The sequence below is a fragment of the Vitis vinifera genome, chromosome 13, assembly GCF_030704535.1.
Source record: "Vitis vinifera cultivar Pinot Noir 40024 chromosome 13, ASM3070453v1".
NCBI lineage: Eukaryota > Viridiplantae > Streptophyta > Magnoliopsida > Vitales > Vitaceae > Vitis > Vitis vinifera.
The window spans coordinates 28,382,284-28,405,310 of NC_081817.1; the positions used below are offsets into that span (position 1 = coordinate 28,382,284).

General features: G+C 33.9%; 4 protein-coding genes across 5 annotated transcripts; 3 read left to right on the forward strand and 1 right to left on the reverse strand.

Moving 5' to 3' along the window:
- The first annotated feature begins 775 nt into the window (after positions 1-775).
- On the forward strand, positions 776-4,190 carry LOC100244743 (zinc finger protein WIP2). Its single transcript, XM_002275674.5, has 2 exons — positions 776-1,467; positions 3,480-4,190. Exons 1-2 carry the CDS (start codon positions 883-885, stop codon positions 3,924-3,926), a joined length of 1,032 nt encoding a protein of 343 aa, XP_002275710.2. The 5' UTR covers positions 776-882; the 3' UTR covers positions 3,927-4,190.
- Positions 4,191-6,485: 2,295 nt separating this feature from the next.
- LOC100267061 (uncharacterized) lies at positions 6,486-8,932 on the forward strand. Its single transcript, XM_059742062.1, has 2 exons — positions 6,486-6,757; positions 8,583-8,932. Exons 1-2 carry the CDS (start codon positions 6,568-6,570, stop codon positions 8,810-8,812), a joined length of 420 nt encoding a protein of 139 aa, XP_059598045.1. The 5' UTR covers positions 6,486-6,567; the 3' UTR covers positions 8,813-8,932.
- Positions 8,933-9,789: 857 nt separating this feature from the next.
- LOC100261871 (thylakoid lumenal 19 kDa protein, chloroplastic) lies at positions 9,790-10,902 on the reverse strand. The gene has a single exon (XM_002275716.5). It carries the CDS (start codon positions 10,626-10,628, stop codon positions 9,885-9,887), a length of 744 nt encoding a protein of 247 aa, XP_002275752.1. The 5' UTR covers positions 10,629-10,902; the 3' UTR covers positions 9,790-9,884.
- A 2,451-nt stretch (positions 10,903-13,353) lies between these two features.
- Positions 13,354-21,174, forward strand: LOC100243143 (putative RING-type E3 ubiquitin transferase C3H69). 2 transcript variants are annotated; one of them, XM_019224536.2, is made up of 8 exons: positions 13,354-13,513; positions 15,337-15,424; positions 15,508-16,298; positions 16,693-16,762; positions 18,679-18,767; positions 18,875-18,907; positions 19,482-19,578; positions 20,541-21,174. In XM_019224536.2, exons 1-8 carry the CDS (start codon positions 13,503-13,505, stop codon positions 20,574-20,576), a joined length of 1,215 nt encoding a protein of 404 aa, XP_019080081.1. In that variant the 5' UTR covers positions 13,354-13,502; the 3' UTR covers positions 20,577-21,174. The 2 variants fall into 2 exon arrangements, with proteins under 2 accessions (XP_019080081.1, XP_059597560.1); XM_059741577.1 differs by lacking the exon at positions 20,541-21,174 and having other exon boundaries at positions 18,875-18,935; positions 19,482-19,583.
- The last annotated feature ends 1,853 nt before the right edge of the window (positions 21,175-23,027 follow it).

Here is a 23,027-nt window from a genome sequence, read left to right on the forward strand (position 1 = left end):
TATTAAAAATTTGTTAATCATATCTTTTAAGTTAGATTAGGGTTTTCTATTTTAGGAGAAAAATGTTTCTAAATAAAAAGGGATTACCAAATAAACCATTGGATTTTTCCTAAAAGACAAACCTAAGGTGGTAGTCATGCATAGCTTTGATGAGCATGTTGATTGAGGCAAGCAAATAAATTTAAAAGAAAAAAAAATAAATGAAAGGAGTGGTGGTGGAAGAAAGAGTACATAGATGTGTATTCATGTATGAGAAACAGTAAACACACCAACCCAAGTAAATGCTGAAACTTCTTGTTTGCTTGAAGCAAGAAAAAAGAGGGTTCATATACAAATAACAGAATGTTCCCTCTCTCTCTCTCAATGTTACACTCTTGGAGACAAATTGCAAGTATAGACTCTGACCTTTGTCTACGGCTTTTCCTTAATTTCCTTTTCTTCCTTTATTATTTTCCAACCTGTTTTTCCTCCTTGGGTTGGCAGGTGGGTAATTTTTTTTATCCTTCACATGCTTTCATGACTCAAGAACTGAGCATCTCTCTCTCAATTGTCATTCATCTTACACCATGGTAATTTTCTTGATTCTCCCTTTGCTTGTCTCTCTCCCTCTCTCCCTCTCTCTCTCTCTCTCTCTCTCTCTCCATACTTGTATATCTCACTCTCATTGCTAAAGTACATTATTCCGTCATACCCCTTTGCTCCTCTTTCTCTCTCTCCATATTTATATATCCCACTCTTATAGCCAAGGTACACTATACCCCTTTGCTCTCTCTCTCTCTCCCCCTCTCCCTCTCCCTCCCTCCCCCCTCCCCATAGTTGCATATCTCTGAGAAATAAAAATACCAAATTATTTCAACTAGGAATCTTCTTCCATCTTACACCATGACAGACCCCCACTGCAATTTCTTCAAAGGGTGGTTCAACTTCATGCCACTCCAGCCCCACTTCCCTCCCTCCATCTCTCCCTATCCTGCTCATGCCTGCAACAACTTGTACTCACAATCTCAAACCCCACCTCCTTCACCCCCTCTGAAAGAAGCTCTTCCCCTCCTCAGCCTCAGCCCAATTAGTAGAAGACAAGATGAGCCTCAAGTACTTCCATGCAGTAGTGCAATGGAAGAAGAAGAAAAAGAAGAAGAAGAAGAAGACAAAATCAAGACCAGAGATAAGGCTCAGAGCCTCTTCTCAACAAGTGCTTCTGATGGTGATGATAAAAGAACGGTGACAGTAGCCCTACATATTGGACTCCCTAGCCCTAGTTCTGATCTGGTGGGCTCTAGCCTACCCTCCTCAACAGAGATGAGTATTGATCAGGATCAAGGAATCCTTGGAGCTTCAGGGTGCCCCTTCAACAGAGTCAACAATGGCCAGTACTGGATCCCTACTCCCTCTCAGATTCTCATTGGCCCTACACAGTTTTCATGTGCTGTTTGCTGCAAAACCTTTAATAGATACAACAACCTCCAGGTATGCCCTTCACTGCTATGTTCCCCATAACCTTCATAATCCTTTTTGTTGAGAGTGCAACAATATCACTCCCGCCTAATGACGACTCTAGAAAGAAACCAGGGATGGGTATGGTGTCAATTGATTTTGAGATGAGATGATAAAAACCCTAAGCCCTAAACCAACTGTACTTTTCTTTCCCCTTGTCATTTTTCTGCATTTTCATTTCTGCCTTGTTTTGTCCCAACTTAATTCATTTCCATTAGATGGGGTTTATCTCTCTTCTTCTTCTTCTTCTTCTTCTGCCTTTTTTGGTCTCGACTTAATTCATTTCCATTAGATGGGGTTTATCTCTCTTCTTCTTCTTCTTCTTCTTCTTCTTTTGGATTTTGGTGCATGGTTTTTGGGTTTTCGGTTTTGATGAGAGCTGACTTATGAGCACTTGTGTGGAGAAAATTTCTATGTCTGTGTCTGTATCTGTATCTGTATCTGCTCCCAACTGAGACTTATCTCAGTACTTTCTTTCCTTTATTTAATTTTTAACCATTCATGCAGTTTTGCTCCTTCTGCTTTTGGGACTTTGAAGTTTGTGCTTCTCCCATTTGTAGGTTATTAATATTAAAACTAATCATTTATGGTGTTTACAGGGTTCATATCTGATGATCTTCAATAAGAAAATAACCCAACTTCTTCATCTCCATTTTCTGTAAATCCTCCCTGTCTGATCAACAAGGTTCAAATGGTTTTCATCATGAATCACCAAGTCCTCAATCTGAAACAATCCCACTGTAACAAAGGCCCTTATATTGCAAAAGATTATATGGAATTTTTAGCAGCTAGCACTTCTACATTGATTCATTGGATGCCATCTTGTTAAGGTGTTGAATGTCTTTAAAGAAGCAGACTGTGGATAGATTTTATAGTTTTGTTTTTGTGTTGCTTCACTTCTCTCTCTACTTTGATATATAAGAAATCCTCTCTCTCTCTCTCCCCTACACACAAATATGATCAGCAGCATGCAGCTCTTCTTTGATTTATAAGATGACATCTTCTTAGTTAAAAGGTTCATTGATTTGAGTAGATTGGAAATCAAATTTATAGATCTGTTTGAGAGTGTTTGTTCATCTCACTATCTCTACTTTGATTTATAAGAAATCTTCTGAACGAGTTCATTGATTTAAGCGAACTGTAAATCAATTCTATAGTTCTGCTTGAGAGTGTTTGCTCACCTCTCTCCATCTACTTTGATTTACAGGATGTCGTCTTCTTAAGAAGTTCATCTATTTAAGCAAACTGTAGATCAATTTTGTGGCTCTCTCTATATCTAGCTAGTAGCTATCTCCATCTACTTTGATTTATAAGATCTCATCTTCTTAAAAGTTTCATTGATTTAAGCAGACTGCTTATCAATTTTATGGTTCTCCGTTGAGACTGTTTGTTCAGCACTCATTCTCTATTCCATCTCTCTCCTTTGAATATTGGTTTTGCTTATTTTTGAAGATGCATAACTCTCTCTCTCTCTCTCTCCCTCTCTCTCTCTCTCTCTCTTTACCTATTTGAGTATATGAGTTTTACTTAGTTTTTTTAGATACAACTCTTTCTCCCTCTCTCCGTCCCTCTTTGAATATGGGTTCTGCTTACTTTTGAAGATGCATATATCCCTCTCTACCTCTCCCTTTCTTTGCTTAATTTTTGAGATGTCTAGCCAAGGTTCTAAATGGGAAGTGTGTTTGAAAACAATTCTGAAATTAAAGCCATTTAAACTGTTTTTTAAATATTGTTTTCTTATTTTTATATTCTAGACAGAAGAAAACTGTTTTAAAAAACAATTCTCACACGGACCTAAGCCTCTCTTGTCCTCTCATCCCTTTCTCTCCCTCTCTCTCCCCCTTCCTTCCTCTTTGACCACAAGTTTTGCTTAATTTTATAGAAGCATAACTTTCTCTCTCTCCCCTCCTCTCTCCCTCTTTGAAAATATGAGTTTTGCTCAATTTTTTACTCAATATGGTTTTTAATTTGCTTAATCTTTATAGATGCATATGTGGGGACATGGATCTCAATACAGAAAAGGACCGGAATCCTTGAGGGGAACACAGCCAACAGCCATGCTAAAGCTCCCATGCTACTGCTGCTCACCAGGCTGCAAGCACAACATAGATCACCCAAGATCAAGGCCACTCAAAGACTTCAGAACCCTCCAAACCCACTACAAAAGAAAGCATGGAATAAAGCACTTCCTCTGCAGAAAATGCAATAAGCCCTTTGCTGTGAAAGGAGACTGGAGAACCCATGAGAAGAACTGTGGCAAAGTCTGGTACTGCATCTGTGGTTCTGATTTCAAGCACAAGAGGTCTCTCAAAGACCACATCAAGGCCTTTGGCCGAGGCCATGCAGCCATTGGCACTGACTTTTTTGATCAGGAAGAGGATGATCCTGCATCTGAAATTGAACATGATGGAGAACCCTCACCCTCAGTGTGATATATATATATATCTTTATGATCATTTAGTTGCTTTGGGAGCAAGTATTCATCTTATGTTATGAGTTTATGTAAATCCACCCATTGTTTTTGAATGGAGTGTGGATATAAGAACAAAGCTCTTTTTCTTTTTTTTTGGGTTATATATATATATATATATGTTAGGTTTAGATGTATGGTTTATAAGCATCCATGACAAACAAAATTTGGAGACAAAACCCTAGTGTACTTGATATTAATACTAATATTAGAACCTGTTTGGGAGTGATTCTATAATATGTGCATCCTATGGGAAGCAAAATTTGAAGACAAAACCATATATACTTTCATGTCTATATTGATGTTACAAACTGTTTTGAGGTGTTTCTATTGTAAACATGTTTTCATTTACTGTGCTTATATACTCAGGTAGTGTTCTTATACAAGTTACAAAAATTTTTGGAGGGCATTTTTGGTAATGTGTTACATAACATAAAAGGGATTTCCGAAAAAAGAACCTACCACTAAGTGTTAATCCAAATATCACTTTGAGTAAATTTTTAGAGTTTTAAAAATTATCGTGAAAATTTGCTAAATACCTAATTTATATATATATCTAATTCTTAATGGACTCTTAGTTTCTTACGACTCCTAAGAAGCAACTTTGATACTTTGTGGATATAGATATAACTAGTTGATAGTTTTCAATTCCAAACAATTGTACCAAAAGTTGACCTGTTACATCTAAATTCGTATTTCATGAGTAAGATGATGGAAGGATTTTGCTTCGAAAATAGTCCGTAGAAAAAGAATTGAGACCTTGAGTATGACATTATTTGGATGTGTTGAATTATGAAGTTTGAATTAGTTTTATTGTACTTTATAGGAAATACTAGGAGTTGAATTTCTTATTGAGTTCACAATGATCAATCTGTCTAATCAATTAATAAGGTTTGAACGGGGCAATGTCCTAAAAAATTTTATTTGATGAATGACGTTTTTGCCCTCATTGTATATTTAACATTTTTATAATTTAAGATTTTGTTTTTAAAGTGTACCACTATGATTAAGAGGAAGGTGTATAAGCTTTGTTATCATATTTCTTCTCTTTTATTTGATTAATAGATTTTTAAGTGTTAATGCACTCCATGAATATAGGAATAATAATGATCACTGATCCACATTAAAAAAACTCTTATCCTTTATGTATTCTCGCTCGTGTAAATGGTTTGATTAACACATGCAATGATTAGTTTATGATCAGTTAAAAATCTCTCTTTCAAATTTAATAACAACTTTTATAACTATGTCAATAAATTCTAAAATAATTATTATTTAATAAAAATTTTGTAATACTAACATTATTTTGTTAAAATTATGATTTTATGATGAACTTCTTTTTAATTTGAGTCAAAAACAAGAAGTTGTCCCAATTGGGTATAACATATCACTCATATTGAATATGTCCATTAAGTTGAAAAAATTGTGTAAAGGTCAAAAGTTGTTCCTTACAAAGGTGATACTTAAGTAAGCTTAAAATCAAACTATGGCATTGCATGCCCTCTGAAATAGCATTTTAAGATGACTAGGAGCTCTTGATTCTTCCATGTTCTTGAAGCTATAGCCTCCTCCATAGTTTTAATTTCCTCACTGGCCTCAAAATACATGTTGAACCCTAATGTGATGAAAATTTTTTATTGTTTAAAATTAAGTTTTGTAAGGTTTTAAAATTTAACGTCATGTTTTGTTTTAAAAACATTTTCAAAAATCAGTTTTTGATAATTAATTTTATATCGTTTTCATAAATAAAATTATGTTTGGAAACTTAATTCTGAAAAACAATTTTCTCAACCTATTTTTTTTACGAAGATTCCATACACGTATGCACACTATAGTGTTTTCAACTAATTCCTAATCGTATTTTCAATTGTTTTTTAAAATATTCTACAAAAAGTTCTTAAAGACACTTAAATTTTTCCTAAAAATTTCATGTTTTTAAAACAAATTTTCAAAAAATTGTTTTTATTTAAAAAAATTTCTATTATCTTTTTTAAACTGAGAAATTATTTTCTATTCTTAAAAAAACCATTTTAAAAAATAATTTAGAATTAAACATTGATTGTGGCAACATGCCATATGTACAAAATATATTTAGGGTCTCTTTTTAAAAAATTATTTAAAATTGTCTATTTTTACAACATACTTATTTTTTTATTATCTATTAAAAAAATCATTTAAAGGTGCATCTCAAAACTACGACTTTAGTATAAATTTAGAAACTGTATTTTGAAACTGGGATTTTAGTACACATTTAGAAACATATTTTGAAACCATAATTTCTTATTTCTATTAACATTTCTATTTTAAAATATGATTTCCAAGTAATTTAAAGAAAGAACTAAAAAGATTAGCTATTTTGAATAATAGTTTTAAAAAATGTGTATAACTTATATTTTGTTGGCCCAAAAGGCATGATTGACCCAAATTCTAAATGTGGGAACAGGCCCATTCAAATACAAGCCCAAAACAGGAGCCAAGAAAAAAAATAAAAAAATAAAAAATAAAAAATGATTGTGGATGGCCCAAATGATGACTTAGAAAATCATTCAAAGAGAAAAGCTTTAACAGAGCTGATCCAAAAGACCACTTCCTCATTCCTTTACATGGCTTTGGCTCACAGCCTTTTCTCCATGCCACCAAGTACTGTAAATATCAAGGTGTGCTCAAACACCCATGAGGGAAAGCCAAACACAACCCAAATCCAAGCAGAGAAGAGATGTTTGAGGTGTAAGACTCTTTACTTGGACAAGGATAATTCCCCAACTGCTTGCTCCTTCCATGGCCACACCACTGGTACGCATTACCTCCGAGCATTTTCTCCGCCCCAAAGCTTGATCTGATGTTTTTCGTTTTTGCTTTGTTTGTATTCGTTAGGCTAAATGCTAAAAAAAAACCCTCTGAAATGCTCAAAAACTACTGAAATTATGAGAAAAGCTGAAGAAATGAAGGTTTTGAGAGGAACTCAGAAATGGGGAAAAGTGGTTGAGAAGATATGTTGTTCTCTTGGGGTTTGTAGATGGGTTTTCTTTATTGAAAGGATTGGATTTTAGGGGGTGCTTTTGGAGCAGATGGAATCATGAAATTTTTTGCTTTCCCCCCACCCCTTGAATGTAAGGAATGTGTGATGCCCATTGCCTACCTCATTGTTTATTCCAAATATAAGAATTATATTCATAAGGAATTACTCCTATCATAGGTGGTATACACCCTTTTTTTTCCTTTCTAAAGGAAGTGTGACCCTTTTCTTTGGAGTGATTTTCTCATGATTTGGGTTGAATGATGTATAAGTTTGTCAATGCTTGTGATGTCTCACAATGTATAGGGGAGAAGTTTTGATATATACTTGTATAGAAAATGTTTTATGGGCATGAGTAATCTCAGAGTGGACAATATTTCTGCAAATAATAGTGAGTCATGATCGATGGTACCGGAACCAAGCTCCAATGGGAAGTGTGCAAATTTGACACTCCATGAGCCATAGGACACGATGAGGATGTGAATTTTGACACTTGATTTCCCATAAGACAGTACTAGGAGGTAAAGTCATGACTCATGAGGGCAGTAGGTGATAATATCTCCATACACTATAGCTGGTTGTGACAATGGATTGTGAATAAGAAAAATTTCTGGTGGGGTTTTGCTTAGTTCCTTTTCTTTTGTTGTTCAAGTAATAAACATGGAATCTTTTAATGAATTCAATTTGGAACTCCCAAAAAAAAAAGGAAAAAGAAAAAGAAAATTTTGGGACCATAAATTAGGCTCCAATCCATTTGAGTCTAGGAAATAGATCCCGAAAATAGTCCTACAAAACCGATCAGACCATCATTTTCTTTCTTACTAAAATTTCTGAAATTCCTCTCAAATGAAAAAGAAGTCTACGGCCTCTTCTTTTATATACTCTAATCAAGTTGGTTTTTCAGCAAAACACAAGTTGTTAGATCTTCTTCATCCCATATTAAACAATTACTGCTATATGATACTATATTGGATTCAGAATCGTAATCCTTTTTGTGATCAAATTTCCCTTTAAAACAATCAAAACCCAAGTTCAAAGCCTAAAAAAGCCAGACTAAAAAGAGGTTTCATTCCTGTTAGAAATTTTGTTATTCACCAGGTAGGGAAGTTTCATATGAAAACAGAAAGAAGAAACAAAAAAGAATTCATTGGTAGTGCAATCACTGAATCCAAGTCTTGCATGTAGAAATGGTTGATTTTTAGGACATGTGAACTTTGTTTATTGAACACCCTTCAAGACACTGATACTCCTAGGTACATTGTTAAGGCATTCTGTGATGAATAAAACTGATAGTGTGAACTATAGGGACTATTTAAGGATTCAAATATCAGTTTTTTCAGGGAGAAAAGTGGAGATAGCACCTTGGTTTATACACTAAACAGAGAACTAGTTCAATCTAAATGGTTCTTTGTAAGCTCTATCACAAAGCATATATACCAACTTCTTTCATTAGTCATTTTCATAAGAAGTTTCTTGTACTTCTCAAACTTGAACATGGCCTCCAAGCTTTAGCATCAGGATTTCATCTTTTGCATTATGCTCCAAAGGCAACCACCAATGATTCTGTCTCCATATGAAACCTAAGGCTTTTGATGTTTGTAGGTGAGAAAGGATTATTTGCATTTGCCCCACCACACCAAGGGATCGATGGAGAATGGAGTGACCGCTCTGGAGTAATTGTCTACAAATGGAATGAGAAGAATAACAGACCAAATACAGGAAGCACCAACTGGAAAAAGAGATGGAGCTGTTGTGCTGAGTATGATGAGAATGCCCCACCTTGTCGACAAGGATGGCATGTCTCATACGATGATGGCTTCACCTTATATTAGCAATACTTAGTTCAAGGGCATCATGGCTTGTTAATTCAGCAGCACAAGAACCCTGTAAGTAGCCATACATCTCATTACTGAGAACAAGTTACATGTGCTAAATGAAATGGGTTTTGCATATATTGTTACCATTCTGTTTCAAGACAATCAGCTTTGCAGGACACTGAAGAAAGAGTAGTGTTACTGATGCTGGGGTTGATGAGTTTTGAATACTTTTGATCTTAGATTTTCGTATTTGGATTTGGAAAGAAGCAGGATTCACTTTCTGACATTGTTACTAGGACATTAGGAATTTGGGATATCAACACTTCAACCAAGTGCCAATAAGAATCAGGAAAACCATACGAGAAAACTCGCATTTTGAAGGAATTATCTCATATTTCTTCAAAGCTGCATCCTCATTCTTGGTAGATCACAAGCCTTATTCGGGTTGAGCTCCTTTTTATGAGATTGGGATGACGGTGTTGAAGGGCAAAGGTCCTAATCCCAACAGGCATGCTTGAGCTTCATAAGTAGGGCAATAAATCCATATAGAAATCAGAGGAATTAGGGTTTTAGCATGAACACAAGCACAAAATGCACTATCCCCGTTACAATTTTCAACCTCTTTGGGCAGTTCTTCCATCAATGTCTCCATAAATTTTCAGTTCTTTTTGCTCTATGGATTTCACTAACCAAATTATTCGGGTTGAGCTCCTTTCTATGAGATTGGGATAAGGAAATTAAAGCGTGAAGGCCCTAAGCACAACAGGGGTGCTTGAGCTCAATAAGGCAATAAATCCATATAGAAATCAGAAGAATTAGGGTTTTAGCATGAACACAAGCACAAAATGCGCTAGCCCCATTACAATTTTCAACCTCTTTGAGCATTTCTTCCATCAACATTCCCATAAATTTTCGTTTCTTTTTGCTTTATAGATTTTATGCAATTTACTCTACTGATCATGAACTTAGATTGAATATGAACAAACCAGGAATTCAATACAAATTTTCCTTTATTAGATACATGAAAAAGTTTATCATATCTCAAAGCTCTCCCTCCTCTCCTCTCTATGAACAATCACAATAGGAACTAAAATGATCCGACTGTTTTGAAAGACTCGTGAAGATGCATCAAAGTGTCTTTGTCTCGGGTCCATTCTGGTGCTGGTGCGTTAACAAAATGAGCATAAAGCTTGTTCTTAGCACAAGTCACTGAGATCAAGCTATGCGCTCCAACCCCATCAATCTCATACACATAATACACTTGCCCCTTCTCGTCTTTCTTCTCCTCTGATTTCACGCTGTCTGCACTGGAAATGAGGTCTTGCAGACTGACATCCGACAATGCCAAGTTGTTTAGCACCACATCCTTAGGCGCCAGCTGCCTGAATCCAGAAAGGAAGGTCAGGTACTCCTTTTCTGACTTCTTTTTTGGATTATAGAATTCGCTATCGGTCCCATTGGTTCCCTTCTCAACCTTTGACACTAGCCTCTCTTTCCAGCCGTCGGGCACATCGTAGACATACTCAGCTGAGTCTTGCCTGTTTGAGTTGCCTCCATAGCCACCATAATTGGCGGCGCTAGCGGCAGTGCCATAGTATATGTTGTAGGATTTTGGGGGGTCTGCTAGTGAGGGAGGGGTGGTGGTTAGGACTAGGGCAGCTGCAGTGGCAGTTAAGGTGACAATTAAGTTAGTTGTTGGTGGTGGTGGTGGTTTGAGAGTCAATAGGGGTTTGGGTGGTGGTGCTTTTGATGGTTTTGTGGTGGTGGTGGAGGAGGAGGAGGAGGAGGAGGTGGTGGAGAACAGGGCTGAGGGAGAGAAAAGGGTTGCCATGGGGTGGTGGTGTGTGGACTATAGTGGATATGGTTCTTTCTCTCTTTGTTTTCTTACAGGTTTATCTTGATTTTGGGTGAAGATTTTCCTTATCCAATTGGAAGGCAGCAAAGGCCATGTGGCAGTGGGCTTGACTACCTCTCAACCAATCATGTGAGAGCATGATGCCACGTCAGATGGGCCAAGATTGGGCTGGGCTTTGTCTTTCTGGGTGGGCTGATATGCTTCTTCGACCGACTCAAACATGAACATTTTTCTAATTAATTAAAAAGAAAAAAAACCCAATAACTCTCTTTTTAAGTTTTATAAGATCAAGACCCTGTTTGGTAGTAAATTTAGGAAACGTTTTTAATATTTTTAACACTTAAAAATTTTCATCATTCAAGTATTAGAAATGGTGGAAACGCTTTCTAGAATCACTTCCAAATACATTCTAACAAAGATTTAAGAAAACATATTTGATAACTAGAATAATTTTTTTTTTCGTGATTACGAACAAAAATGAAAATGTGAAATCCACTTGTGCTTAGCCTCTAACCCCATACTCTAATTAAGTAAAAAAAGTTGGTGTAAACATTAATAACCTACCAATATAAGTTGGTGTATTTGTATTATGTATACCTAACTTTGAGTGATGCATTCTCCACAATTGAAATATCAAACAAGACATTTGGTGGAGAATAGAGCATTGTTTGTTTTCTAGGGTTTTGTTAGGTCATGAAATTATTTTAAAATTTACCCAAAAAAAAAAAACAAATAGATGAAAGAATTAAAGTTTCTAATGGTTGGAGATGAAAACCCTTTTTTATGTTGATAAGAATTTTAGGGTAATTTTATTAAATAAAAACCTCTTTTCTAATTAAATAGAAGTTTTATAATACCAAAGACTAGGGGTGAGATCGGGATAAAACTCACCCCCATCTCATCTCCAACCATTAATTCAAAATAATTTTCATTCACTTCCCATTAAGAAAGTTAAATGGACTAGAGCATATAGGAATTTTTCATACTTATCAAGTTATCATCTCCTACCTTATTTAATTTTTATTAAATATTTTTAAATTACATTAAAATGAATAATTAAATTAATTTTAGATATCATTGGGGCAAAGCGAAATAAGACAATACCCAAACCATCTGGAACTCATAGTAGGTTTAAAAAAACATCTTAAATTTGTCTTTAATTCATTTATTTAAATTTCAAACTTGTTTTTTTAAAACAGATCCGGATGGATACCGAAAAATATCCATCTCATTATCATCCCTAATCAAGACTACTTTATTGACATTCTATATTTAATTTTTAGTTGTCTGGTTTTTCATGACAAAATAAAATGAAAATACTAATTATGGACTAATTTCATAAATTTTAATATATTTTTTCATATATTTACTTTTTGAAATAGATTGTTTTACTTTTTGGATTATTTTTTTATAAATGTAAAATAAATAAAAATACTAATTTTGGGATTTCACAAAAACTATCCAACAAGCATAACAATCAAATTTCCAACAATTATTTTTTCTTTCATACACTTTATTTCTGACCCTTTTTTTTAACCTTTTAATTTCTTTTATTATTTTTCATTTTGCATTTTTTTATTTTTTTTTATTTAAGAAATCTTGACTCATCACCTTTCTCAAAAGGAAAAGTCCCAAAATTTCACACTTGAGTGTGATTAATTAAAAGATAAGACCTCTTACCCACAAAAGTATGCTTTTCATGTGATTGATTTGCTATACTCATACCTTTCAAATAAAATATTTGAATAAAATCAATTAAACCCCAAAAAAAAAAAATTACAAATACTATTATTATTAATGTAGATATTGTTTTATAGTATGATACCAATAAATACATACATAATTTCATTTTAATCACATTTTTGTATGGCAAGAAATCCAATTTTTTTTACCTTGCAATATTTTTATTTTCATATTTGTATCATTTTTTAAATGAAATGAATTTTATTTTTCATGTTTTAATGAATTTTCTAGCAACAACATCGATTTTCAATATTTCAATCATATTTCCTTTCTATTTAACTTCATTGCCTAATAATGTTTTTTAAAACATTTTTCAAAATAATTTTAAAAAATGATTAATTTCATTGACCTCAAGATTTTAGCTAAATACACTTAACTCCCATTGATTTAATTTTTTTTTTAATTCAAAATAAATGTGGAATTTCAAACCATTGGAAATTAATTGTATTTAGTTAAAATATTAAAGGAGGCAAGTGAAATCAATCATTTTGAAAATAATTTTTAAAAGTAAAGTTTTGTTTAGTAACATAAATATTAAAAAAAAAACATTTTATTGGTTTAAGTATTTTTTATTTATATAGAATGTAAAATTTTATTAGATTTTTTTATATTTTAAATATTTTTCTACATATTTAATACCTAAAAATATTTCAAATTTATTTTCAAAAAATATTATTAAATTTGTTTTTAGAGTTACAAAATTGTTTTTTTAGAAAAAGTAAAAAATTATTATTATTATTATTTTATGGAATCAAAATAAAAATAAATAGAAGAATCTACTCATTGCATTGTACGGGGCCGGAAAACCACGTGTCCGTACACCTGAAACCGGAACTCACAAAAAAAAAAAATCAACGCACCATCTGATGCGACCCCCGAACTTTCGTATAATTGCATTAGCGCCACGTCCTCAAGAAATATGATTTGTTTACGCAAGTGGCATTACCGTTATTACTTCGAAAACGATGGCCATTATTAACCTCTGGCCGCCAAAAACCCTAGAATGTGTGAATTTTCTCCTTCCCTCAATTTCGCTGAGTCGCTCTCGAAAAGGCTAGGGTTCGATTTTGATGAACGTGTTTCAATCTATCGCATCTCCGTTTCGCGATGTCGAAGAGGTAATTTTATTATATTTTTTCAAAAATTATTATATAATCTTCGATTTTTTTGGGGTTTGATTTTTGTTTGGGTGCTGAGAAACGGGAAGAAAAGAAATAGAAATGGCGTCGATTATTACTTTTTTGAAATAAAAGATTAGACAGCAAGTATTCAGCTTGGTTTTGTGGGGGAAAACAGAAGAAAACGCATGAAACTTTTATGTGAGTAAACAGCGATTCAGCTTGATTCTGAGCTCCGGATTCTCATTTAACTCTTGGAAATCTGTACTTTTAATTTTTATCTTGGGTTTCATTTTGGTGGAGGAAAACTCTTTTCCCCAAATTCTGTACAATTCTGTGACCTATATGGTTCGAATTTGATTCTCTTCATCTCCTGAGTTTCTCAGTAATTGAACCTGAAATTCCAATTCTGCGAAGAATCGTTTTTCCTAAATATTGTGATCAAAACATGTATGAAGGCTTGATCATGATGGTTTTTTGCTTTTTGTTGATTTTCTTGTTCTTTAGTTATTATTGTGATGAACATGGTGTGAGATGGCTTGAATTTTTTAAGTTGGTCTTTATTTCTGTTCTGTTCCTATACTTGTAGATATTGACCTCTTAGGATTTGTTTGGTCATCTGTTTATATATGGACGAATGATTGGAATTGGAAATTTGTGTTGATAATAGAGTGAAATTGGTGCCACATAACTGGAATGTGCTCTTGGGCCATTATATAGTACGATTTCATTTTTTTTTTTACAGAAGATTTTGGCAAAAATGTATTAGTTTGTGTATCTTTTAATTATTATTATTTTGATTGAGAGACAGGCAGATAAATTCGCAATGAATAAGATAAAGGGTCAATCTCAATAAAGGGAGGAAGAACAAAAGCAAAAGAAATGGATCTTCTTAGCTTATTGACATATGCAATAATTTGCCCTTGCCTATGGTAGATAGCCCGATCATCTATATTCCTAACTAGGTTTTGTACTTTGGTACTTTATGGTGTGAGAGTCTCCATTTTTGCATCCTTCACTGTGGATGTAAAGCTGTTCTGGTTTTATGCTCATGTTGATTGAGACAATTCGGTCTTTAAAATCTCTAGTTATGTATCCTTCATTACACAGGTAAAGTTATTCCATATATACATAATATTTGGGAAACCGATGTGTTTAATTGAATACATAATGTTTACAACTGGAGTTTCAGACAAATAAATGGTCTATACGTGCAGTACTCTTGTGAGTTGCTGTTTTAACCATATCGAAGAGACTATTTATATGGCTGCAGCATCAAAACTTGCATATATGTGTCTTGATGCAAAATTGAATTTTTCTGTTCATTCTCGTGTGCTATTCCCCTTTACTGTTCTAGGCTTGACATAGTGAGCTATATTAAATTTGATGATGGCTTTTCATATTTTTCAATTAATTATCATAAAACCACAAATTTAATATATAGAGGCAGTCCTAAGATGGAGATATTGATATCCCAAATGCTGGATGTTACTGTTGAATAGGTCTATACAGTACAGCTGCAGCACGCACAAAACTTTAATCGGTGGTTCTTATTTTATCTCAACAAAGGCATGGAATGATAATAAGTGGCATCTTCATGTTTTAATTTGTGAAACAAAACATTCCTTTGCCTGATGTTAGATTTCTGAAATGCATTTGAGGATTATTTATTTTGAAATCATTTCCTATCATGGCTTTGCAAAACTCATTTTCCAAGAATAGTTATCTCACACTGTCTCTTCAGTCCTGAGTCAGCTTGTCTTTCAGCAGCAGCTGGAAGACAACTGATGTTCTCATAACTTCATGTTTTGTACTTCCTTCAGGGTTCAATGCAAGTTCTTTGCACATGGAGCATGTCTTAAAGGGGACCATTGTGAGTTTTCACATGATTGGAAGGCCTCACCAAATAATGTAAAATTTTCTGACTTTCTTAGAATTGACCCATAAATCTAGAGGCTCCATTATATCCTTGTTTCCTCATCTTTGTGTTACAGATTTGTACCTTTTATCAAAAAGGTGTCTGCTCATATGGTGGTCGATGCAGATATGAACATGTTAAAGTTTCTCATTCTCAGCCTTCTGCTCCATCTTCATCAACAAGTTCTCACCAGTTGCTGGTTCCAGATTCTGCTTCTCTCACTCATCCTTCTAGAACTGTAACAAATGGGTTGATTCCAGCCCCAGGTGTCCCTCCAGAGCCATCAGCTTCTAGTCGACCTTTATTTCCACCCACTCAACCAGCATGGAATCAAGAGTCTGGGGATCAGGATTTCTTAGAAAATAATATTGGAGAACCTAGGACTGATAGGCCAGCTGACCAGTCCATCTGTTCATTTGCTGCTGCTGGTAGCTGTCCACGTGGGGAGAAATGTCCTCATATTCATGGCGACTTGTGCCCCACATGTGGAAAACATTGCTTGCATCCTTTCAGACCCGAGGAAATAGAAGAACATTTAAGAACTTGTGAAAAAAAGCAAAAGCATCTTGAGGCATTAAAACATAGTCAAGAAATAGAATGCAGTGTGTGCTTAGATCGTGTTCTTTCAAAGCCCACAGCAGCTGAACGGAAGTTTGGATTGCTTTCAGAATGTGATCATCCATTCTGTATATCCTGTATCAGAAATTGGCGTAGTAGTTCACCAGCCTCTGGAATGGATATCAATACTGCATTGAGGGCCTGCCCAATTTGTCGCAAGCTTTCATATTTTGTCATTCCGAGTGTCATTTGGTATTCAACAAAAGAAGAAAAGCAGGAAATCGTTGACAGCTACAAAGCAAAACTCAGGTAATGTCATAATATCCATGTGGGCATCAGTGTTTACTATGCATTTACAAACTGTTTTTAGGTTAATGTTTGGCTTAATGAGTGCGCTTAGTGGGCATACTTTATGTAGCTTAGCCAAGTTTGATTTGACAATCCACATTTCAGCATTCACCATATGCTTAGATTTCCATAGTGGTTCCCTTTTTCATACTTGTATGAAAAAAAAAATACAAAGTTTTGATTCAAGAATTGTTATTCCTTGGTTTCCTGCTTTTTGGGTTCAGATAATTTTAACATTGCATCTGTATATTATATAATTATATTAATTAACAATTAAGATAACTAAAGAAGTTCAGGAGTTGTTCATTTGTATGGTAATTGTTATTTTTGGCCTTAGTGTTTTCTCCTCTCGCAGGTCTATTGACTGCAAGCACTTTGATTTTGGAAATGGGACATGCCCTTTTGGCACTAGTTGTTTTTACAAGGTAAAATTTGTTGTCATGCTTGTTAATTATGTAGAGTATGTTTTCTTCTCATCTGGAGTTCAACTGATTATAAATAGCATTTAGCTGGAACTTGTCTTCTCATCTGGAGTTCAACTGATTGATTATATTGTCATAATGGCGTCTACTTAGAACTTGTGCTGTTCCTCATAGAGCACGAATTTGAAGGTGAAGCAACTTACTATCATGTGTTCATGAGCAGTGTTTTCCCCTTTCTCTTAGTTAATATTAACTTTTTGTAAAAATAATTTCCTTGATGTGTTGTATATTTTACACCCAGTGAAGTTTCTCTTCTTGTGGGTTGAACATTTTTCTTCAGTTTACTAAAAAAATTGTTTCTTAATAAAAGCCATTGCATTCTCAAACGTTTGGTTGTCTTTATTGGTTGCCTCTGTATGATATTTTTACCATCTTTTGGGTTATATTTTATATCATGTGATTGATTGCAATACAAACCATTGAATCATTACTGTGGGGGAATTCTGGTGTCAAAATATGTCTATCAAGGAGTTCTCAGAAAATATTAACTCAATAATAAACTTTCTTTGGAAAACAGCAGTGGCAGACAGTCACGGATTCCTTCCCTGGCCTTTCAAATTGCAATGCTATATGTGTGTATAAAATTTCATATGTTTATGTTTATACGTTCCATCATCTGATATTGCTGTGGAAAAGTAGCAAATAATTTTCTTTGCCTTTCCAAGTATTTTGGAACGGGTTCAAAAAATTGTCAAACATTTTATGCCTCTGTCCTGTTTTCTCTCTCTCTCTCTCTAGTTACCTTGCCAGTTTCTGCTTTTTCTTCCCCATCAATCTTTGTCTTCTATTGTTAGAGCACAATCATACCATTTTGCTTATCAATAGATTGTATTTGAGGATGGTCCAAGAGATGCTCCAAAGAGGCTACTTCAGGATACAGTCCTCAGATTAATGTTCCTTATCATGTTAATCATTTACATTCATCTCCAAGGGTGGTAGCTTTATGACTCCTATAATAGATACCATGTTTGTTGTTTCCAAGACATGCTCAAGCCAGGCTTGTATGAAGTTTAAAACTTTTTGTTTTGCAATATACAATATACAATCATCTTCCTGTGAAGAAGATATTGTGCCATCTCATTTTTAACGTAATCAATGTAAAACTTTTTTTTCGGATATATATATATATATATATTTATAGATAAAACTACAGAAACTTTATTAGAAAAAGGGAGCTAAAAAGCAACTCGAAGCATACAGGGAGTATACACGAGATGCCAAAAGACAAAAAACACACAAAAAGGCAAACACTTACCAGCCCTGAACTAGAACCCAACCAATCAACAAAATTAATTAAAGATCGGGGTCCTCCATTTGAACAAAACTTAGCCCAAGAAAAGAGATTACAAACAAAAGAATTTTTCATTCTTTGAATCGACAAAATCTCATTATCAAAAACTATCATGTTTCTTTCTTTCCAAACCGTCCAAAATAAACAAAGAGGAGCTGCCCACCAAGCCTTTCCACGCTTCTTATCCACAAAGGAAGCGGACCATCCTATTAGAGTGTCTCTAACCGTAAGCAGGAGGACCTAATTAACACCAAACAAAGAATACACAAGATCCCACAAAACCCTCACCTTGGGGCAATGAACAAGGATGTGATTTATCGTCTCCTCTTCATCACAACACAAGAAGCACCTGTTTGCTAAAATCCAGCCCCTCCTCTTGAGTTGATCTTGGGTTAGAACCTTCCCCCAAGAAGCTTCCCAAGCAAAAAAGCCCACCTTTGTAGGCACACAAGAAGCACCTGTTTTTTTGGATATTCTGCTTTATTTTCCTTTGTGTTTGCACATGGTGCTTTTGATCAGATCAGACATCCTTATTACATTTATTTTCATGGACATACTGTTAATGCAGCATGCATACCGTGATGGTCGCCTGGAGGAGGTAGTTCTGCGTCATCTCGGGGCCGAAGATGGACATGTTATGATCGCTAAAAATATCAGGTTTTACATTGCATCTTCTTTTCTTGTCAATTTGTTCTCTAATGATCGATCAAAAGCTGCTTTCTGTGTTCATTCTTTTATTCTTACAAAATGGAGGGTATTTTCAGGCTTTCAGACTTCCTTGGTGGCTTGCATATAAGGTGAACAGTGCTGTTAAATCTTCTGAGTGTAAGTTTCAGCGTATGGATCATTTTGAACTTCCCTTTGTTGTATGCTTGTGCATTAGACATGAGTCCAAGCCCATGTTAATTAATGAAAGGAAGTCTACACCATATAGCATGACGTCTGTTGTTGTCTGGTGCTGGGATTGAGATGTGGACCCTGGTTCCTCCTCAGGTTAACTCTTCTCCTTTGTTATCTAGTCACCAACCTCAGACCATATCATAGCATAATGATTGCTGCTGGATTTTGGCAAGGCATTAGAAATTAGTTATTTCTTTGCCTGCTCTTCCAGTGAAGATGTTAGGTATTCTCTTCTGTGCTGCAATGTGTTATCCTGTGATTGGTGACCGATGATTGGAGAAGCACTGAACACTCTAGGATCCTAACTTTTAATTTACAATGGCATTCTAGTCCCTTATGATAGTTTACCATGGCCTTGATGGTCAAAGTAGTGTCTACTGAAGCATCAATCACCTCAGTATAACAGGTTCCCCCAGATCACCTATGCCATTTAGCAGAGATCAACTGGTTTAATCAAGTTTATTTGTGCAGGATGTCTACTACTATGAACTATGAAGGAAATGTGTGCTACTTTACTTTAGATGCTGAAGATCTCAATTGCCAGTGTCACTCGCCAGTTATTTTTAAGGTAGGTGTACTATCTCATCTTATGGGTCCAAAGAATCACTGTTCTTCTTTTTTGTTCATTGAGATGATTTTGTGTAACCCGAGTGGACCCCTCAACTGTTATATATTTCCGTCTTGATGTGTGTTGCATTTTGATAATTTGCATATGACCAAATCATACCCATGAGGACACTGGAAGTAAATCATTATAGGTCATTGCTTTTATAATTTGTTCATTCCACTTCATCTGGTATTACCTTTCGGGAGCATGTGCATGGGGAAGTTTCCAACTGCATAGAAACCTGCTAACCTCTTGAATGAACGCCATTTTCCAAATTTGTTCTATTTTAATTTACTTAGTTTTAGATTTCTGACTAAAAATTTCTTGGTGAAAACTTTGGCCTGTTTGATAAGTATTTTTTAAAAACGATTTCCTATAAAAAAAAAATGATAAACAAACAAACAAACAAACAAAACAAAAATCAAAAAACAGTTTTCCAATTTCAAAGACATGTTTGGAAAAATTTAGACGAAAAATAGTTTTTTGAGAATTTATTCTGAAGCTAGGGGCGGTTTTTTTAAAACAAATTTGAGTTGTTTTTTTGGTGTTTTGTTTTTTAATGTCACGACTCTTAAGAAACAATTGAAACATAGAAAATAGCTCAGGTCAGGAATATTGCATTGTGTATAATTGTGCAATGCCTCTACAGAGAATAGACCAAAAAAACCCGTTTTGAGTTGAGTTCTCATACAGAATTTTGTTCCCAAAAAACAGCATAAAATTGTTTTTAAGAACTATTCTCATGAATCCATTTTCAAGAACTGTTCTCTAAAATGCTGCCAGACAGATCTGACCCAAACATTTTTTTGGGTCCTTAGAACGGGAAAAACAACAAACAGAAAATACATATGAGAAGTTTTGTATTATTGTAACTTTACTTGTCAAGTATGTTGTTTTAACCTTTCAATTGGTGTTGAATGCAGAATTGCTTGGTGGAGTGGAACTCGAACAAGGATTGAAGGCAGGGGCATGGCTGGCTATGTAATAAAATGCATCTAAATTATAAGTGAAATAAAACTAGACGATAACATCATCAGAATGGCCAAATATGTTTGAGGCTTTCAACATCTATATGCTTGCCAGTCGATATTTTCCATTAATTTCCCCCCTTTTAAAGAACATTGAATTTGAATAAGGGAAATGCCAGTAGCTGTGTGTTTACAACGTATGCCCGCCTGCCTGCCTGCCTGCTCCAATCAATAAGACACTTGGGAACTAAAATCTCTATAGATACTGGGTTTTACTGTGATTATTGGCGCTGTATTGCTTGATATGATGAACTGGGAAAACATTATTTATAAGGTTTTTTTGTGTCTTTTGGCTTCGATTTCCCCAGGATACCCTTTCATGTGTGATGAATTCATGCTGGAGAGATCAGATTATTGAAGGAGCAGATTGGACTTGTGGAAATCTCGATACTTGGTATGTATGAATCCTTCGGGTTCAGAATTATTTGGTGTCATTTTTTGTAGTTGAATCATATTCCAGGTTGTGTTGTATAGCCTTTATATATGATGTACAACGAATGGAAATGGGAGAATTTTCATTAGCTGTCTATTGCTTTTCTTTGGTGGGTTTGGTTAGGTAAATTATTCTATTGAGAGGAAAAAATGATATAGGACATACCTAAAACTAAAAGGCAAGCGCCCTACAAGTAAAGAGGATGAAGTCAACCTATATCCCAATTAGAAGGGATATCAAACGCCCAGAGTAGGTACTATTACCTCTTATTTTGCCTTGTTCACAAAAGCCCCTTGAAGCTAAATGTCCATTTGGAAAGACCGAAAGAGAGATGAATGGATGGGGCGGTGCCGCCTCGAGGAAGTTCGCGTTAGCGCTCTTGCAATATTTCTAAAGCAATGACTTTGAGAAAGAAGAAAGACCCAAAATAGTTCTCTTCTCCAAATTAAATTAAAAAGAAAAAGAAAAAGAAAAAAAGAAGAAGAAGGAAAACATGTGTGAAAACCAGAAAATGGTTTTTTTTTTGTTTTTAAAATAAAAAATGGTGTTTTTAAATAATATATTTGTGTTGTTTTTACTTGATTTTTTGGGATTGTTTTTACAAATAACTATATATAAATATGAAAAATAATTAAAAATAAAATATTATACATAAAAATTATTTTTAAAAGCATGTAAAAAGTATTTTAGGTTCTTAAATCATTTTTTGTTTTACAAAATGTTAGAAAATGGTTTTTGAAAACACGTTTCAAAAAATATTTTTTTGAATTATTTTTAAAAACATTTTCCAAACAAATTGAAATGTATTTAACAAAAAAATTTGATTATGGAATCTCAGGTGTCAGTGTAGATTTCATATGGATAATAAATAAAAAAAATAAAAAAAGAGAGAGAGAGGAGAGAGGCGTATGAAATATTAGTCGATATCATAAAGGCAGAAGATGTAACGGAGTGATGCAATGATCCAGAGGTTTTGAGAATGGCCTCCTTTGTGTTTAAATGGTTCAAATCAAGTGTTTTGGGATGAAGGCAACTCAAATAGCGACTTAGCCCTGGATGTCTAGTCAAACTAATAGGAGAACCATCTAGATTGAATTTGTCACCTAAACGACAATTCTTGAATATGGGACATGGTCTAAACCTTGAGCTAGAAGAAACTTCTTTAGAATCTTATGCACTTCTCTATTGGATTTTATCAATGATCAAATTTGGATATGTTTGGTAGGATATTTAATTTTTACCGGGTGTAAAATCATGTTTTACTTTTTCTTTTTCAATTTAATAATATTAATTTTCAATTTTTTTTTTAACACGAATTTTAAAATGTTTGAAATTAGCTCTTATAATTCATTTGCATCTTATTTATTTTTATCATATCAATGATACCAAGTCTCATATAGGCACATTGAAAATCATGGAAAATGATATTTCTAGGTGAATATATATTTTTACTTTTTGTTTTGAAGGACAAGTTTCTTAATTTATATGAAAAACAAATGATATAATTAAAAAAATTATGGTCCTGCTTGGTAATTGGTTTTTAAAACACTTTTGGAAAACGGTTTTTTATATCAATATTTGAGACTTGTTCTATAATGTTTTATAAAAAAAAATCTATTTAAAAACTTAAAATGTTTTTAACTTATTTTTAATATTTTAAAATATGTTTTAAAAATAATTTTTATATCTATTACTTTATTTTTAATCATTCTACAAAATGGTTTTTTATATCAATATTTGAAAACTATTCTATAATGTTTTGTAAAATAAAAATCTATTAGAAAACTTAAAAAATTTTAAACTTATTTTTAATATTTTAAAATATATTTAAAAAATAATTTCATATTTATTACTTTATTTTTAATCATTTTACATTGTATAATTATTTTCTAAATAATCCTCAAAAAATAATTAAAAAAAATTTGAAAACGATTTTTGGTTTTTAAACA

Bases quoted from the DNA above. Each gene is read 5' to 3' on its own strand.
- LOC100261871 (XM_002275716.5), bottom strand. From the start codon at position 10,628: ATGGCAACCCTTTTCTCTCCCTCAGCCCTGTTCTCCACCACCTCCTCC.
- LOC100243143 (XM_019224536.2), top strand. The intron at 16,299-16,692 runs GTAATGTCATAA...CTCCTCTCGCAG, and splicing joins AGCTACAAAGCAAAACTCAG to GTCTATTGACTGCAAGCACT. The intron at 18,908-19,481 runs GTGAACAGTGCT...TTATTTGTGCAG, and splicing joins CTTGGTGGCTTGCATATAAG to GATGTCTACTACTATGAACT.
- LOC100244743 (XM_002275674.5), top strand. From the start codon at position 883: ATGACAGACCCCCACTGCAATTTCTTCAAAGGGTGGTTCAACTTCATG. The intron at 1,468-3,479 runs GTATGCCCTTCA...TAATCTTTATAG, and splicing joins ATAGATACAACAACCTCCAG to ATGCATATGTGGGGACATGG.
- LOC100267061 (XM_059742062.1), top strand. From the start codon at position 6,568: ATGGCTTTGGCTCACAGCCTTTTCTCCATGCCACCAAGTACTGTAAAT. The intron at 6,758-8,582 runs GTACGCATTACC...TGATGTTTGTAG, and splicing joins CTTCCATGGCCACACCACTG to GTGAGAAAGGATTATTTGCA.